We start from the raw sequence: 16754 nt of genomic DNA, 5'->3' as shown, positions 1-16754 counted from the left end.
AGAGCATTACAGTTAGCCTTGCAGGCTAAACAGAGCATTACAGTTAGCCTTACAGGCTGTACAGAGCATTACAGTTAGCCTTACAGGCTAAACAGAGCATTACAGTTAGCCTTACAGGCTAAACAGAGCATTACAGTTAGCCTTGCAGGCTAAACAGAGCATTACAGTTAGCCTTACAGGCTAAACAGAGCATTACAGTTAGCCTTACAGGCTAAACAGAGCATTACAGTTAGCCTTGCAGGCTAAACAGAGCATTACAGTTAGCCTTACAGGCTAAACAGAGCATTACAGTTAGCCTTACAGGCTAAACAGAGCATTACAGTTAGCCTTGCAAGCTAAACAGAGCATTACAGTTAGCCTTGCAGGCTAAACAGAGCATTACAGTTAGCCTTACAGGCTAAACAGAGCATTACAGTTAGCCTTACAGGCTAAACAGAGCATTACAGTTAGCCTTACAGGCTAAACAGAGCATTACAGTTAGCCTTGCAGGCTAAACAGAGCATTACAGTTAGCCTTACAGGCTAAACAGAGCATTACAGTTAGCCTTACAGGCTAAACAGAGCATTACAGTTAGCCTTGCAAGCTAAACAGAGCATTACAGTTAGTCTTGCAAGCTAAACAGAGCATTACAGTTAGCCTTGCATGCCAACCAGAGCATTACAGTTAGCCTTACAGGCTAAATAGAGCATTGCAGTTAGCCTTTCAGGCTAAACAGTGCATTACAGTTAACCTTGCAAGCTGAACAGAGCATTACAGTTAGCCTTGCAGGCTAAACAGAGCATTACAGTTAGCCTTTCAGGCTAAACAGTGCATTACAGTTAACCTTGCAAGCTGAACAGAGCATTACAGTTAGCCTTGCAAGCTAAACAGAGCATTACAGTTAGCCTTACAGGCTGAACAGAGCATTACAGTTAGCCTTACAGGCTAAACAGAGCATTACAGTTAGCCTTGCAAGCCAAACAGAGCATTACAGTTAGCCTTTCAGGCTGAACAGAGCATTGCTGCTGATATTGAATGATGTATTTAAGAAGAAAATGAGCAAAAAGCCCTGCTGCAATCAGGAAAGCAAGTTAAATAAAAAAGCACACACATCAAAATGGAGAGGCAAGGACATATTTAAACTGGAGTCTAATGCACACAAAAGGCAGATTTTACCTGGCACACTGGGACCAAGGATAGGCAGCGTTTCAGCTAAATTTATCTGAAGGATGTGTAGACATTAATTTGTTTTGTGTGTAATATGGGCTGCTTGCTTTTATTTGATTTGGTTTATACCTATGTGCCACATGCACCATCTTGATTTTAACTTCTAGATGTGTTTATTAGGACGGTATTTACTATTTTTGTATTTTGTAACACAATATGTTTCACCCAGCCTGGCAGAATTTAAAAAAACAGATGGAGAACAATCTGATTGGTTATAAGAAAACTAAACTACGACAGATCTCACACCACACACACACACACACACACACAAAGTGGGACAATCTCTGAGTCATTGTTATGAACACAAACACCTCCATTCCATCTCTCTGGAGTGGATCTGATCACAGCAGAGAGTGTGTGTGTACATGTGTCTCTGTGCGTGAGTGTAGGCATGTGGGTATGTGTGAGCGCATGTGTGTATTTTTCTACGTGTGTGTTTTTGTGTGTGTGTGTGTGTGTGTGTGTCTGTGAGAGTTACAGAGAGAGAGAGAGAGAGGGAGAGAAAGCAAGAGAGAGAGAGATAGAGAGAGAGAGACTTTGGAAACCAGTTTCCAGGCCCTCTGTAATGACCCAGTTACAGAACTCGGTTATGACATCACTCTCTATGATCACTGGCTTTCTCTCAGCCCATGTGCCCACTGTACAGTGACGTCACCTGCTGCCTGTGTGCCAATGTTTCTGCTGCAGCCCAATCTGTATAACAGCACAGGCGAGCAGTCAGAGGAGACGGGCAGGAACAAAGGAGGTGAGCAGTCAGAGGAGATGGTCAGAAACAGAGCAGGTGAGCAGTCAGAGGATACGGTCAGAAACAGAGCAGGTGAGCTCCCAGAGGAGACAGTCAGAAACAGAGCAGGTGAGCAGTCAGAGGAGACGGTCAGAAACAGAGCAGGTGAGCGGTCAGAGGAGACGGTCAGAAACAGAGCAGGTGAGCGGTCAGAGGAGATGGTCAGAAACAGAGCAGGTGAGCAGTCAGAGGATACGGTCAGAAACAGAGCAGGTGAGCAGTCAGAGGAGACGGTCAGAAACAGAGCAGGTGAGCTCCCAGAGGAGACGGGCAGGAACAAAGGAGGTGAGCAGTCAGAGGAGATGGTCAGAAACAGAGCAGGTGAGCAGTCAGAGACGGTCATAAACAGAGCAGGTGAGTGGTCAGAGGAGATGGTCAGAAACAGAGCAAGTGAGCAGTCAGAGGAGACGGTCAGAAACAGAGCAGGTGAGCAGTCAGAGGAGACGGTCAGAAACAGAGCAGGTGAGCAGTCAGAGGAGACGGTCAGAAACAGAGCAGGTGAGCAGTCAGAGGAGATGGTCAGAAACAGAGCAGGTGAGCAGTCAGAGGAGACGGTCAGAAACAGAGCAGGTGAGCAGTCAGAGGAGACGGTCAGAAACAGAGCAGGTGAGCAGTCAGAGGAGACGGTCAGAAACAGAGCAGGTGAGCAGTCAGAGGAGACGGTCAGAAACAGAGCAGGTGAGCAGTCAGAGGAGACGGTCAGGAACAGAGCAGGTGAGCAGTCAGAGGAGACGGTCAGAAACAGAGCAGGTGAGCGGTCAGAGGAGACGGCCAGAAACAGAGTAGCTGTTCTGGTTGCGCAGCTGGGAGATCAGGGCTTCAGGGGATTCGGGACGGTGGCGGTAGCCTCGGAGCCTGTTGTTGAGCGCTGGTTATTTGAGCTGGGAGCCATGGAAACGGGGGCTGTGTGCAGAAACGTCCACCTGCTCTCCGAGCGGCTTCTTCTCTGCGTGAATTCTGACACATGCACAGCACAACCCCCGTCCAGAGTCCATCTGGGCTGTAGCAGCATGTGAGAGGGATGTACACCTACACACACCTACGCACACACACACACACACCTACACACGCACACGCACATACACACACACCGAGTGAGCACACATGCACACACTCCATCAGCACACACAAGATCCCCGTGGGCTGTTTTCAGCTCGCTAAGCCACGCCGCACACCGCGGTTAGACTGGAGTAATTGTATGTGTATGGTTTGTGTGTGTGCGTGCGTGCGTGTGTGTGCATGTGTATGTGCATGTGTGTGTGTGTGTGTGTGTGTGTTCTCCCCCAGGAGGGCACGTCCAGTAAGAGGAAGTTTCGAGAGGAGAGGCGCACTGGACGGACAGGGAAGCCTCTCAGTCGGGCTCCGCCCTCTGCCCCCGCCAGCCCAGACAACCTCAGCCCTGAGCTGCAGGAGAGATACCGCCAACACCTGCACAAGCGAGTGAGTGCACTGCACAGCACTGCATTACAAAACACTGCACTGAATTACAGAACACGGCACTGCACAGCACTGCATTACAAAACACTGCACTGCATTACAGACCATTGCATTACAAAACACTGCACTGCATTACAGAACACGGCACTGCACAGCACTGCATGACAAAACACTGCGTTACAGAACACAGCACTGCATTACAGAACACGGCACTGCACAGCACTGCATTACAAAACACTGCACTGCATTACAGACCATTGCATTACAAAACACTGCACTGCATTACAGAACACGGCACTGCACAGCACTGCATGACAAAACACTGCGTTACAGAACACAGCACTGCATTACAGAACACGGCACTGCACAGCACTGCATGACAAAACACTGTGTTACAGAACACAGCACTGCATTACAGAACACTGCATTACAGAACACAGCACTGCATTACAGAACTCTGCATCACATTACAGAACACTGCACTGCATTACAAAACACTGTGTTACAGAACACTGCACTGCATAACAGAACACAGCATTACAGAACTCTGCTTTACAGAACTCTGCATCACATTACAGAACACTGCACTGCATTACAAAACACTGCGTTACAGAATACTGCACTGCATTACAGAACACGGCACTGCACAGCACTGCGTTACAGAACACAGCACTGCATTACAGAACTCTGCTTTACAGAACTCTGCATCACATTACAGAACACTGCACTGCATAACAGAACACAGCATTACAGAACACTGCACTGCATTACAAAACACTGTGTTACAGTACACTGCACTGCATTACTCTGCGTAGCAGTAGTGGCAGCTGGGTGACTGACAGGTGCTTAGCAGCCAGTCAGAGCTCATTAAATGTGAGCGTACGGCGCGATCTGAGACGAGCACACCGTTCATGACCAATTACTCCAGGCTGACCGCGGTGTGCGGGGAAGTTCAGCGAGCGGAAAACAGCCCACGGGCTCTTAGTCAGGCTGAGTGTGTGTGGGAGCACGCACCTGTGTGAACACGTGTGGGGGCACGCACGTATGAGAAAACAGACGCTCCTGGCCCCTTCCTCTCTTCCTGTGCTTTAACTACCACTCTTGCCCCCGTTTTCTTCAGTAATTGCCCCTCCTACTGCTGTCCTCTATATGATTTGCTCCTCACTTCTGTTCTCTTGATTAGTTACCACTTCTTCCCTTGACTCTGATACTGACTACCCATCCTGTCTCAGTCTCCAGTACTACTTGCTCCTCCTGTCTCTGTCTTCATTATTTATTGCCCCTTTTACCCCTGTCTCCAGGTGTGTGTGCTGATGGAGTCCATGGTGGACTCTCTGTGTGACCTGCTGGAGGAGGTTCAGAGTGAGCAGCTGGACCAATCGAGTGCATTCATCTGAATCCAGAGACAACATCCCCCTCCTTGAAGCCACACCCCCTCTCTGTTTGACCACACCTTCACTCTGCTTCTATGGAAAATCCATTATCATGATTGTAAATGTGTTTAATAAGCCTCTCCTCATACCCCAGTGAGAAAAAGCCGGAGACTAGATGTCTAGATGGGTGGAGATCTCGGGCGTGAGATGGATTAGGCTGGGAGATGGGCATAAACGGACTAGGTTATCCCCACCATAGCTCAGGTTTTACCCAGATATAGCCTGGCTAACTCTCACTTTTCAATCAAACGTAGCCGGTTTTTTTACCTGAGTGCCTAGATGCCGCTTCACCGACTTTTCACCAGAAAACTGTTCCCTGGGACTCGTTAGCCGCCGAGGTCATTGCGAAACGTGGGGTGTGGAGTAAGAGAAACGCACTGAGCAAATACACCTTCGGTTACGCAGCGCTCGCGCGGCTCTGAGGGTTCTCCTTCGCCTCTCCGCTGTGACAGAGACCAGCCTTCTTCCTGCTTCTTCCGGATTCTTCGTTTCAGCACCATTTTGTCTTCAGATAAAAAATGCGACGTGTGGCTTTTTAACGCTCAGCACAACGATCCGCATAATGCTGCCTGCTCGGCCAGGAACCCACACGGGTCCCATTTACAAACGAGAACGATGACGTTAGCGCACTCCAAGAAGAAAACGGTGTAATAAATTGTCTTGTTATATTGACCGTGGAGCTTGTCCGTTCTGGGGTGGGGGCTTCTATGTTTCTGGGCTCTTTTCCGGCCTGTTTAGCACAAAGCCAAAGGTGATGAAGGTGAGGGAACACGCGTTCCAGAATGTTCCCCACAATGTTCCATCTCCGCTGGTTGCAGGTACTGAGCGCGGGGGCCGCCACAGCCAATCATGGCTGAGGGCCTCCAGGGCGTCAGGTGGTAGTTTGTGGTCCCCCGGCCACATCTGATGCGGGCGGCTGTGGTGCGGTCACAGAGACGGAATGTTCCGGTGGCTTCTGCTGCTGTTTCATGTCTGTAGTGCTGAGGCCCTGGGGGCCTCTTCATTAAAATTCTGTCTCTCACTCTTCCTTTAATTACAAGTTTGTCTTTATACTACGTAGAGCCCGAGGAAAGGACAGCTGCTGCTCAATGAATATACACTCACTGCACCACAGGCGGGTAAAGCGCTCAGATATCTCCCACCACACTCTGCAGTACAGACAGATATCTCATACCACACTCTGCAGTACAGACAGATGTCTCAGACCGCACTCACTGCAGTACAGACAGATATCTCATCTCACACCACACTCTGCAGTACAGACAGATATCTCAGACCACACACATTGCAGCACTGAAAGATATCTGACACCGCACTCACTGCAGTACAGACAGATATCTGACACCGCACTCACTGCAGTACAGACAGATATCTGACACTGCACTCACTGCTTCTGCTGCTGTTTCATGTCTGTAGTGCTGAGGCCCTGGGGCCTTTTCATTACAATTCTGTCTCTCACTCTTCCTTTAATTACCAGTTTGTCTTTTCACTGTTTAGAGCCAAGGGAAGAGGAACACGCTTCTGTTCCACATGAATATACACTCACTGCACACCACGGCGAGGCTAGGCTCAGGTATTGCCCCACCGACACTGTCAGCGTACAGAGAGAATTCTGCTCGCCATTCTGCAGTACTGACCGATATTCTCCTCATCTCTTAACTTGCACTACAGACAGACATCTGCTCATACACACTCTGCAAGGGGTAAGGCCAGATATCTCCCACCACACTGCAGTACAGACAGATATCTCATACCACACTCTGCAGTACAGACAGATATCTCAGACCACACTCTGCAGTACAGACAGATATCTCACACCACACTCTGCAGTACAGACAGATATCTCAGACCACACTCTGCAGTACAGACAGATATCTCAGACCACACTCACTGCAGTACAGACAGATATCTCACACACCACACTCTGCAGTACAGACAGATATCGCAGACCACACACATTGCAGCACTGACAGATACCTCACACCACACTCTGCAGTACAGACAGATATCTCAGATCGCACACATTGCAGGACTGACAGATATTTCACATCGCACTCACTGCAGTACAGACATATATCTGACACCGCACTCACTGCAGTACAGACAGATATCTGACATTGCTCTCACTGCGATACCGACAGATATCTCAGACCACACCCACACGTACTGCAGCACTGACAGATATCTCACACCTACACACGCTGCAGTAAGGACACAGGCAGCACAGTTATGTGCCTGACTGCGCTCACACTGCAGCGGAGGCAAGGCCTGCGCAGTTTAACTGCCTGGTAGCGCACAGCCTTAGGTGAAGGCGTGTAAGCTGAGGTCTCTTTCTCCCTCCCTCCCTCCTATTCCTCTCTCGCGTGTAGTTCAGTTGTGCTCTGAAAACCTTTAGAAAAGCGCTCTGCATTAAATCTGTCTGCATTAGCTGGCCTTCAGGCATGAGTCACACCTGTCCCATTGTAGACATTTTCGCTTCTTTTGGTTTTTGCAGCTTGCGGGGTGAGTTTGGGTTGGGTGGGGTACGACAGAGCGGGACAGGGTGGGGTCACGTGTATGTTAATGAGGTGGTGCGTGTTATAGGGGGCAGGGGCTTGGGGGGTGGGAGGGGCTGCGCACTGATGTTTCCATAACTGGGAAATTCCTGAGAGTTCTGCTCTGTTTTCAGTGTGGAAGAGCTGCTGGTCTGATGTCTCTCTCACAGACTGCACAGGCATTCACACAAGTGCACAGCACACGCACAAGGGAAACATGCACACATATAGACATGCACACACAGACACACACACACGCCTTGTCACACATACACACATACATACTCAAACATGCATGCCTGCACTCACTCATGTGATCCCACATATTGGACACACTCACACACACACACACACTCTAAACACACACACACACACATACAACCCTCAGCCCTCATCTCACTAATGCTGTGATGAGGGCCCTGTACTCTGGACCTGAAGGTACCCGGCCCCCTACAGTGGGGTCCTGCTTCCGTGGCCTTGGGATAAGATATGCAGACATGTGGCTACCAGCACACGCACCACACAAACATGCGTCTGGATAAGGACTGTGTGCTGAGTAAACACACACACACAAAGTGTCTCAGGAGTCCCTTACGCTGTGAAGCTCAGCTTGTGTTTACATTTTGAAATGAAGGTTTGACCGTGTGGAGTCACAGGGACCACAGCGGGCGTGGTGAGACGCGGTAGCTCGCGCTCACCAACACTCATTCTTCTGAGCGTGCTCTAAAACGGTCTCGCCCTTCTGAGTGCATTCTGATCCGCAGCAGTGTAGCCGATGAAGCTCTGTCCCGGGTGAGAGTGGGGGCTACTGCAGGCGGGGTGACGGTGCTATGCCCCCCCCCCCCCCACCCCAACACACACACACAGGGGGTGTGTTTTTTTGAGCCCCCCGTTACAGAGGGCCCCACCAAAACGTCTGACACCAACGCCCCCCCTCCGGAGCACAGTATTTGCATCACTGCCTGTCCTTACATAAGACCTGTCTGGGGCCCTGTCTGCTCCCTGCTGCCCCCCACCCCCACCCCCCTGTACACCTCACATACCTGTGGAACCCCCACCCCCATTCTGCAGCTCCACACTCCAGCATAACTCCCCCAACCTGCCCCCAAGCCCCCCGTCATCGTCTTTTTCTTCGTCTTCCTCTGCGCACAGGAATTTTTCAGTGTTTTTTTTTGTGTGATTCAGTGTAGTCGTTTTATAATGTGGCAATGCGACACCGCCGTAAAAGAAAGACGAAAAAGAGAGAAATCTCGATTTCTCGCATTTCACATACCGAGTTCATGGGTAGTTCCCTCAGGGGTAGAACCAAGAGAGGTATGTTGTAACGTGTAAACCCTGAGAATGTAGCTCATAAGAGATTTAGCAAAAAATTTGATGTTTCAGCAGTCAAGGTTATGTGAGATTTTGTGAAGTGATGTCAGAGAATGTAGTACTTTATATGAGTGTTTGTCAAATGTAGGCTGTACGTTCTACGACATGACTTAAATGCGATGTTTGAGAGCATAGGTTTTGTGAGGATTTAGTAATGCCAGATCTTCTGGGACATTCTGATAAAGGAACGAATGTTGCCTCTGTCTCGCCACTTCATCCTCGCTGTCTCACCCAAATATAAACACCCCTTGTGTGGAAGCGCGAGGGGCAGGGGGAGCTAATCCTCTAATGAGATTAGACTCCGCCTGCTCTTACAGTCACACCATTGACAAGACAGAAACACGCACGGTTCATTGCTGTTTTGAGTAATGAGTCAGATTCCGATCTTAACACCGACGGCCATCTGTGTATAAATAAATATACGAATAAAGAGATGAAGAGATGGTGGCATGAAGTACCAACACGACGGTGGAGGAGGTGCAGAAACTGACGCCCACCCCCCACCACCTCCAAAAAAAAAACAAAAAAAAAAGTTATTAATGAACAGTGAACAGCAGCGCGCGTCTCTGGTCAGATTGTGTCTCTCTCTCCTTAAGTAGGCAAAATGCATATACGGTATGGTAGTCCACACAACAGGTCATCCTCTTTATGAACACCTGGATAAACTAGTGTTCGTTCGCATGACGCAATGTTCACAAGCAGCAATGATTAAGAGAATACTGATAGTAACCACAACATTCCATGTGTTCATATTAGTAATTTATATCGCCTAGCTTGTAGCCCGAGGCATACTAGCTACTAACGGCGTGTTAGAGCGTGGATCAAGATTGATTTTTATTAATTTTTTTTTTCAGAAGGAAAGTAGGCTACAGACAAACTTCCATTGGAGGTCTACAATAGATTGCATAAGAAATGTGGTCGGTGTAGTGCTTCGCGTTATTGTTTTCAGCCACTCCATCTGAAGCATATAGGCCCCTAGCTGCAATATTATCAAGGGAGCTTGTATGGCTTTGAAAAACACGTCTGTGTCGTGTTTCTAGGCACCAGAGAGGTCGGGAAACTCCGGTTTTCATGTAATTCCAAAGGTCAGTCACTTTTTTGCTGGAAGACGTGCCCTAACAACAGAGAAAGGCCAAAAGTATAGCCTACTATACATCGACTTAAAATACAAAAATAAACGCTATTTTATTTCATGAAAGAGCGAGGTGGAGGGAAAAAGTGCGTGTTAAATAAATAGTAACCACCTGCGGTTGACACGCCACTTCTGTCCTCGCTCTCTCAAATGCGGTCTAGCTGCGCTTTGGGAGAGAGTGGGTTAAATCCTGACTCGGCAGGCAGGCAGGCAGGCAGGCAGCGCGCACCCCTCCCCGCCCCCATCTCCCCGTTTCTGTGCGTCTGCTTTGGAGTTTTCCCTGTTATATGCGGGCTCGGCGGCTGTTTTTACATAGTGACACACAAGGATCGGCAACTTTGCCCGGACCCCGAACGTCGGAACACAACGGGGGGGATCGCGTATCGATTCGGGACCCAAAGCACAAATCGTAAGGCCCCGCTTTAAATTTCTCCTGGCGACATTTTTTAGGCCATTTTCGTAGCCTTTATCGGACTCTTTTGTTGCTGAGAACTGAGTCGGGCTATTGAAAAGGGAACGAAAGCTGCAATGGGGAAGACGGCCGCTGCGATGGAACTGAAGTTTGGAGGCAAATGATCGGCGATGCGCGAGGTAAGGGAAATGCTGGTCCTGCAACTGGATCAACCCGATTTATGCTGGTGGAAAAGAATAATTTTAAAGAAGGTTTCTATTTGGAAATCATGCGTCCAAAGCCGAGTCACAGTGTTACACTTGCTCTGGCTCGCTAGGTTTGATTTGCCGCAAGATTCTGCACGATGCGGATAAATATCGGTGCTTGTTTTATGGGTGGTGTCCTCAGGCACAGCGAAAGGGATCAATGAGCTGGCTACGCTGTTGGAAGTTTGCATTGTGTAACCGTTTCTGTAGCTTCCCCGAGCTTGCGCTGGATATCTACTTGAGCTACCTGGGTTTGAGATTTGTCCGCTTGAAGTTGGTGGGAATCAAAGTGGGTCGTACGGAGGCTGCTACTAGAAACACCGGGGACGATTTCACCGCAGAGTTGTGTTATAATTACTGCTAGATCTGTAAACTTGACTTACTGTGAATCGACCCGTCTACCCTCTCCCCACCCCCCGCCAATCGCCAGTTATTGGATGCGTCGAAAAGTGATGCCGAACGTAGTCGTTTTAGCGTACTAACAGTTTTTGTAGATAATCTGTAAGAAAAATACAAATAAAAATACATCCTTAAAAAAACGGAACATTAATTGTATTGACGGTTAGTCTATTTGGCATAGTTGTGACTTGTGGCAGTTATCTCGAGATTCAGTCCGTTTCTGATTTGTAGATTTGGAAGTGCATTGTAAATAGTCCATTATAGGCTTTCTTTAAGAAGTCTTAGAAATAATTTAATTTAAAAATAACTATTTGTAAACTGTTTGTTTGTTAAAGTTACTTTATCCTTCAATGGCGAAAAAGGCAACAATTTGTAGCGTGAGTGTATTTGTGTTGTTATAGTAATAAATGCATTGGCTAATAAGCTCGCGCGCGCGCACACACACACACACATCACCATTCAATAGAGGTTTCCTAATCAAACCACAGGAAGATTGGTTTCGTTTCCTGTAACTTTGAATGGAGCGTCGTCAACATAACAAAAACGTAACCTAATAGGCTAAAGCTGAAAGACGATTAAAAGTAAAACTTTGGTAATTTCCTTTTATTACAGTCGGTAGCTCGTTCTTTGCGTATGGCCAGCACTCTATAAAACTTGTATGTGCAGGCGCCTCTTGTTTGTTTGGGTCAGTTGGTGATGCCAGATACCAGCGACGTAGGACACTGGTACATCTGTAAACGCGTCCTTTACTGCTCTCTGTATCAAGGTCAGAACTGTCTCCACCCCCCACCCCCGGACCGTGGGATCACTGCATCCAGACTCCTTTTCGTGTCTAGTTCACAGGACAATGGCCGTTTGTGACCGATAGTTAATTCACCATGTTAATGAGAACTGGAACACAGCCTTTTGGTTGCAGCTTTCCAGGTGCCAGGTGGTGCATCGCTTGCTGGTGACTTTACATTATTTCTTTATTTTTTAAGGACTATCCCTGTCACGCAGTTACAGGAGGAGGGGGTTATGCCCGGTCATAAACTAATTTATTTAACATTTGAAGGAAAGAAATAAATAATTGGTGACCACTGGTTCTTTATACGTCATTAGAAGTGGGGCAAGATCAGGACTTGTTCAGAACACAATTGCATTTAGCCAACAGTTCCTAGCCCTACCCGGGGGAAAAAAAGACTCATTCTCTAAACCAGTGATGCTTAAACTCTGCCCTTCGGGCCAAGCTTGGTCTGCCCAGGCCTTTAGATTGGTGCCTGAAATGAGTGTCAATTAACAAGCATTGTGCAACAGGGGTGGCAAACTGAAGTCCTGGAGGGCTGCAGTGTCATTAGGTGTTTTGTGGTTTCATTTCAATCAGCTGCCACTTTAGGCCTAGGAAACCAGAGGTACTGACTCTTTAGCCAGTCGGTGGCTTAGATTAAGTTTGTAAGTGCAAAAACGCACCACGAAACCAGCAGACACTGTGGCCCTCCAGGAGTCCAACATGAATAAAAAGAACTCTAGTCTTTGTTTTTTGGCTGATTCCGTGTTTCAGTATGATAGACGTAAGAAGACAAATTCCTGTGTTTTAGATTCAGCTAGAGAAGAGGTTCATAACCCTAGTCACAGCATGCCACAGACCAAATCGGCAAAAAACAATCAGACCGTAGAAAACAGTTGAAGTGAGTTAATTGCGTAATTGGCTGTATTAATTGGTAAATTAAGTTCTGAGGAGTTGACAGCAACATGTAGCAGACTCTATGGGCCTCCTGGATCAGGGCCGAGGTTTCTAAAGGTAGAGCGTGTGCCTATAATGCTTTCTGATTGGGTCACTGAATGATTGACTGAGAAACTACTGGGAACTTAATGGCTGGCTTGTGACTGAAGGAAAGACCTATCACTGACCTGGATCCAGTTAACATCTCTGGGAACTGTAAGGGAACTCGAGAGGTTACTGCTGAAAAGTGGACATTTCCTGATGTTGTGCTTGTACGCCAGTGCAAGACTGTGCATATATTCCCTCTCTCCTCTGAGCTGCCTATCGGTTTTTCCTCCTGTAGGGTCATCTCATTAGCCAGACTCAGCATAGCCACCGATCTGAACAATAAGTGGATGGGCTCATCTAGTGGTCACACTGAATCGGAGGATCCATCTAGGGTTTGTTCAGATCCGCGAATCGGTGGCTTGACCGTGCAGCATCGAGCACAAAAAAAGAAGAAAAACAAGCCCAGCTTTGCATGATTAAGGGCTTTGTGACAGATGGATGGTGTCTTTTACAACACAACGGCCCCATCACAATTCTTATCACAATGTGAAGGACAAGATGCAGTATATCAATCACTGGCGATGTAAAATACCTGGGCTGTTTTAGAACCACTGATCTGAACCACAATCGTACAAACGGAACCCTGACTGGTCAGTATAGGGTTCTTTGAAAGGAATGGAACTTCACATGACCCAGGATTCTACACATGGAATTCTTCTGAGCCAATCAGAGATCTGTGGGAAATGTGTGTGACCACTGGCGGGGGAATGTTTGGGATGTGTGGCATCATTAGAACTGTGTAAACTGCTGAACACAGAAAGGTGGTGTAGTTAGATATTCACATATTTTATGTCTTCAGTTTCACTCGCTTTGGTTTGACTTGTGAAAAAAATTGAGTGGCTTTTGGAAAATAAAGATGTTGATGATGGACAAAATTGTGAAAAATCTTGGGCTGTTAAACACAAAAAGGAGTTATTTGAATAGAATTCCAAATTCTAGTGCTTGTTCGGGTATGGTAGAACGTCCTGTAACAAGGACAAGTGATTAAATCCTTTCATCTGAAGTCTACTGTTGGGGAAATGAAAGGAAGCAAGCAATCATGAAACTAATTTCAAGAAAATCAATGTTGGCTTTCCAGTGCCTCGGTTTTGTTCTTTTCGGAAGACTTTAAGTGGGCGGACCCATTGGGACCGTGTGGGTGGATGTAATAAGTGTGTCATGAGTGCTACAATAATGCTTATTTTGCCCAAGAAAACTGGCAGTCCACCCAGTTTGCACTCGTTCGTTTGAAGTGATGGACCCAGTAGTGGAGCGCCGGTCATCGGAATTGCGAATGACAGAATGACAGTTGTGGCTTTGGTGTTTTGCTCACGGCCGCGGGGCAGTCATGTTCCCGTGACTGTTTACGTGACTGCCAAGTGGTCAGGGTTACAAGTTACGGTTAGGAGATGTGGATGTCAAAAAAATAAAAAATAAAATAAATCAGTGTTTGGAATCGAACGCTTGGAGTCCGCTATAGGGTTCTGTCTGACAGTTTTGACAAAAATGATTTATTAACAGGGAAATGTTGTTTGTTGTTTCTCTTTGCTGTGCAATGGAAGAGACATGTGAAATTACTTCATTTAAAAAATTAAAAAAAGAAAGACATGCTAAAGCTAGCTTGATGTAATACAGGGAAGTCTTATGATCCGCCATTTGAAAATGCTGAAAGTGTCTGACTGTTATCTTTCCAAAGGTAAAACAAGGACAGTTACATCCAAATACGATATGATATGAGTCATTTAAGATCAGCAACACTTTTGAATCGAGGGAAGCATATTTCATGCTTACACATGCATGAAGCAAGTTTGTATTTTCATGTACAAGACTTTCATGGTTGTGTGCAGTGGGTACAGCTTCATTAAGAAACGTAAACATTTGTGTTTTAAACGAGTTGTGCGTTTTATCTGAGACATGTACATAAATTGGAGGGGGGGGGGTGGGCTACATAAGATATAGTACATAACATAAAACAAAATAAAAAGACTGGTCACTGCAGAACAGAAACGTTGCAAAACATATTGCAGAAAGGCATCATTTTAAAGGTTCCTACTGTGGAAAGTTCCAGTGTGTTCACTGGCTTGGTGAAAATCCAGCGTTGGATTTCATTAGAATACCTATACCCACATAACCATGCATCGCAGTATCTTTCAGTGGAACCTCTCTGTCGAATTAGGTTTGGGTCTTTAAATTTGGTCAGCTGGTCCTGGACACGCCGGGGGCATGTATTTTGTGTCAGCCCAAACCCTGGATTTACTAAATGAAGTCTGACCCCTCCCCGTAAATATTCGGGAAAACGTGGCGCGGATTTGCATGACTGTAGGACATTGAACGGGCTGCTCCGGCCTGTTTTCTGGGGTAAGTTTCCCCTTCAGGGTGAAATTCATTCCACCAGCAAATTCAATTAATTCTCATCTTTGAACTGAAAAGTTTAGCTCTGCTAAGTGATTTTTGCATTTTTTTTATTCGTTGCTGCTCTCCAAAATGACTTTTTTTATGGACTTTTAAACTATTAGTCTGGCACTTTGGCTTGAATTTTCCTCATCCTACAGGCCGGATGAAATCAACTCATTTTTGACTTCTTAGATCCTTATTTATTAATGTCATCTTCATGTAAATAAATATTCATTGGGTCCATGCGGTTGCGCTTTCCTGTTAAGTTGTCACATTGCTGAAGCCTGAGACTTGTGTGTAATTATTTTTATATGAGCCTATCTGGTTTTCTGGATGGCGAGTCCAAGGCTGGTTACTCATTCGGCCAGAATTGACTTCACACAGTGAATCATCTGGGCACACGGGCTCCATTTGCAGGCGAGGAGCGGGATTTACTGTTATTCTGTCGGCGGGTGAGGAGTCATCTGTGACCCCCTCTGTGCTGCCCGGGCCTTCCAGTTTTAGCATTCCGTGAGCAAACAGAACCATTCCCTCATGCTGCTGTGGAAAAGGTGTGTTTGTTTAAGTGTGTGTAAGTTTATACAGTACATGTGTGTGTGTGTGTGTGTGTGTGTGTGTGTACATTTCTGTGAATATGTGTGTGTACACGCATGGGCGTGTGTGTTCATTCATTTGTGTGTGTGTGAGTGTGTGTGTGTGTGTGTGTACGTTTATGTGCCTGTGTGGGCGTGCATATATCCGTGCAGCCACGTGTGTAATCAGTCAGTGGATGTGTCCAGTAACAGGGGCGTCCCGGGGCTGGCTCCCCTGCAGAAGGAGCTCTTTGGCGGGGTGTGAAAGTGTGGCTGGAGGAGCTGAGTCTGCTGAGCTCAGCACGTTTCCCTCCACTTTCTCTGGAGCGCACAACAGGGCTCCTGGGAAACGGCTCTGATACAGAGAAGCCTGACCTCCGGGATCACGCTGACATCAGCAGTGTGTGAGTGTGCGTTAGTGTGTGGGTGTGTGTGTGTTGTGTGTGTGTGTGTGTATGAGTGTTCTCAACACAGAATTCTTTGAGTTTCATTTTTTTTTAAATGGAAAAAAATGCAGAAAACATACGTGTGCTACATTCTGAAAGTGCAGATGTATTCGTCGCTGCATGCAGTTTAGTTTTTATTTGACAGATGTCTGTATTGATTCAGAAAACCTGCAGATTTGCACAATATTTAATCACAATATGCAGTTAGATGGGAAACAGACATGATGACATGATGTGGTGGAAACAAACTTCTCCTAAACACACCCAAAATATGAGGTCTGGCCACCCACAACAACAGCAACAGTGCTGATTGTTGAGCTGATTCTGTGTTGCAGGCGTTTCAGTTTGTATGGGGAGCGTGTGGACAAAACAGGCCCTCCAATCAAAGGAAAGCTGAAGATCTGGGCAGCTTCGGGGGCAGTCTGATTTAGTGAGCCCGTGAAGGCCACGCCTGTATGAGCGCTAGCTAGTTACCGCATTTAAATGAGGAGTTACCTACTAACCAATTTACAGCTTAAGACAGGGGGGCTCAAACCTGGCCCTCAAAGTCAGTAGTGTTAGCTTTCATTCCTCCCGTCTACTCAGGACTGATTTAAACCT

General features: G+C 46.9%; 2 protein-coding genes across 7 annotated transcripts in view; both read left to right on the top strand.

Moving 5' to 3' along the window:
• mycbpap (mycbp associated protein) overlaps positions 1–5893 on the top strand; it is a 27193-nt gene extending 21300 nt beyond the window's left edge. For 3 of the 4 annotated variants that reach the window (XM_064323465.1, XM_064323466.1, XM_064323467.1), the window contains exons 18-19: positions 3278–3430; positions 4729–5893. In XM_064323465.1, coding sequence (XP_064179535.1) covers positions 3278–3430; positions 4729–4824 — 249 coding nt within the window. In that variant the 3' untranslated portion in view covers positions 4825–5893. Of the gene's footprint in view, positions 1–1595; positions 2282–3277; positions 3431–4728 lie in introns of those variants that run through there. The other variant, XM_064323468.1, reaches the window with a different exon arrangement.
• Positions 5894–9873: 3980 nt separating this feature from the next.
• Positions 9874–16754, top strand: part of epn3b (epsin 3b) — a 35988-nt gene continuing 29107 nt past the window's right edge. For all 3 annotated transcript variants that reach the window (XM_064324737.1, XM_064324736.1, XM_064324734.1), the window contains exon 1: positions 9874–10488. The gene's annotated coding sequence lies outside the window, so the exon portion shown is untranslated. The remainder of the gene's footprint in view (positions 10489–16754) is intronic.

Source organism: Anguilla rostrata, chromosome 2 (genome assembly GCF_018555375.3).
Source record: "Anguilla rostrata isolate EN2019 chromosome 2, ASM1855537v3, whole genome shotgun sequence".
NCBI lineage: Eukaryota > Metazoa > Chordata > Actinopteri > Anguilliformes > Anguillidae > Anguilla > Anguilla rostrata.
This window is presented reverse-complemented; position numbering and strand designations above follow the sequence as displayed.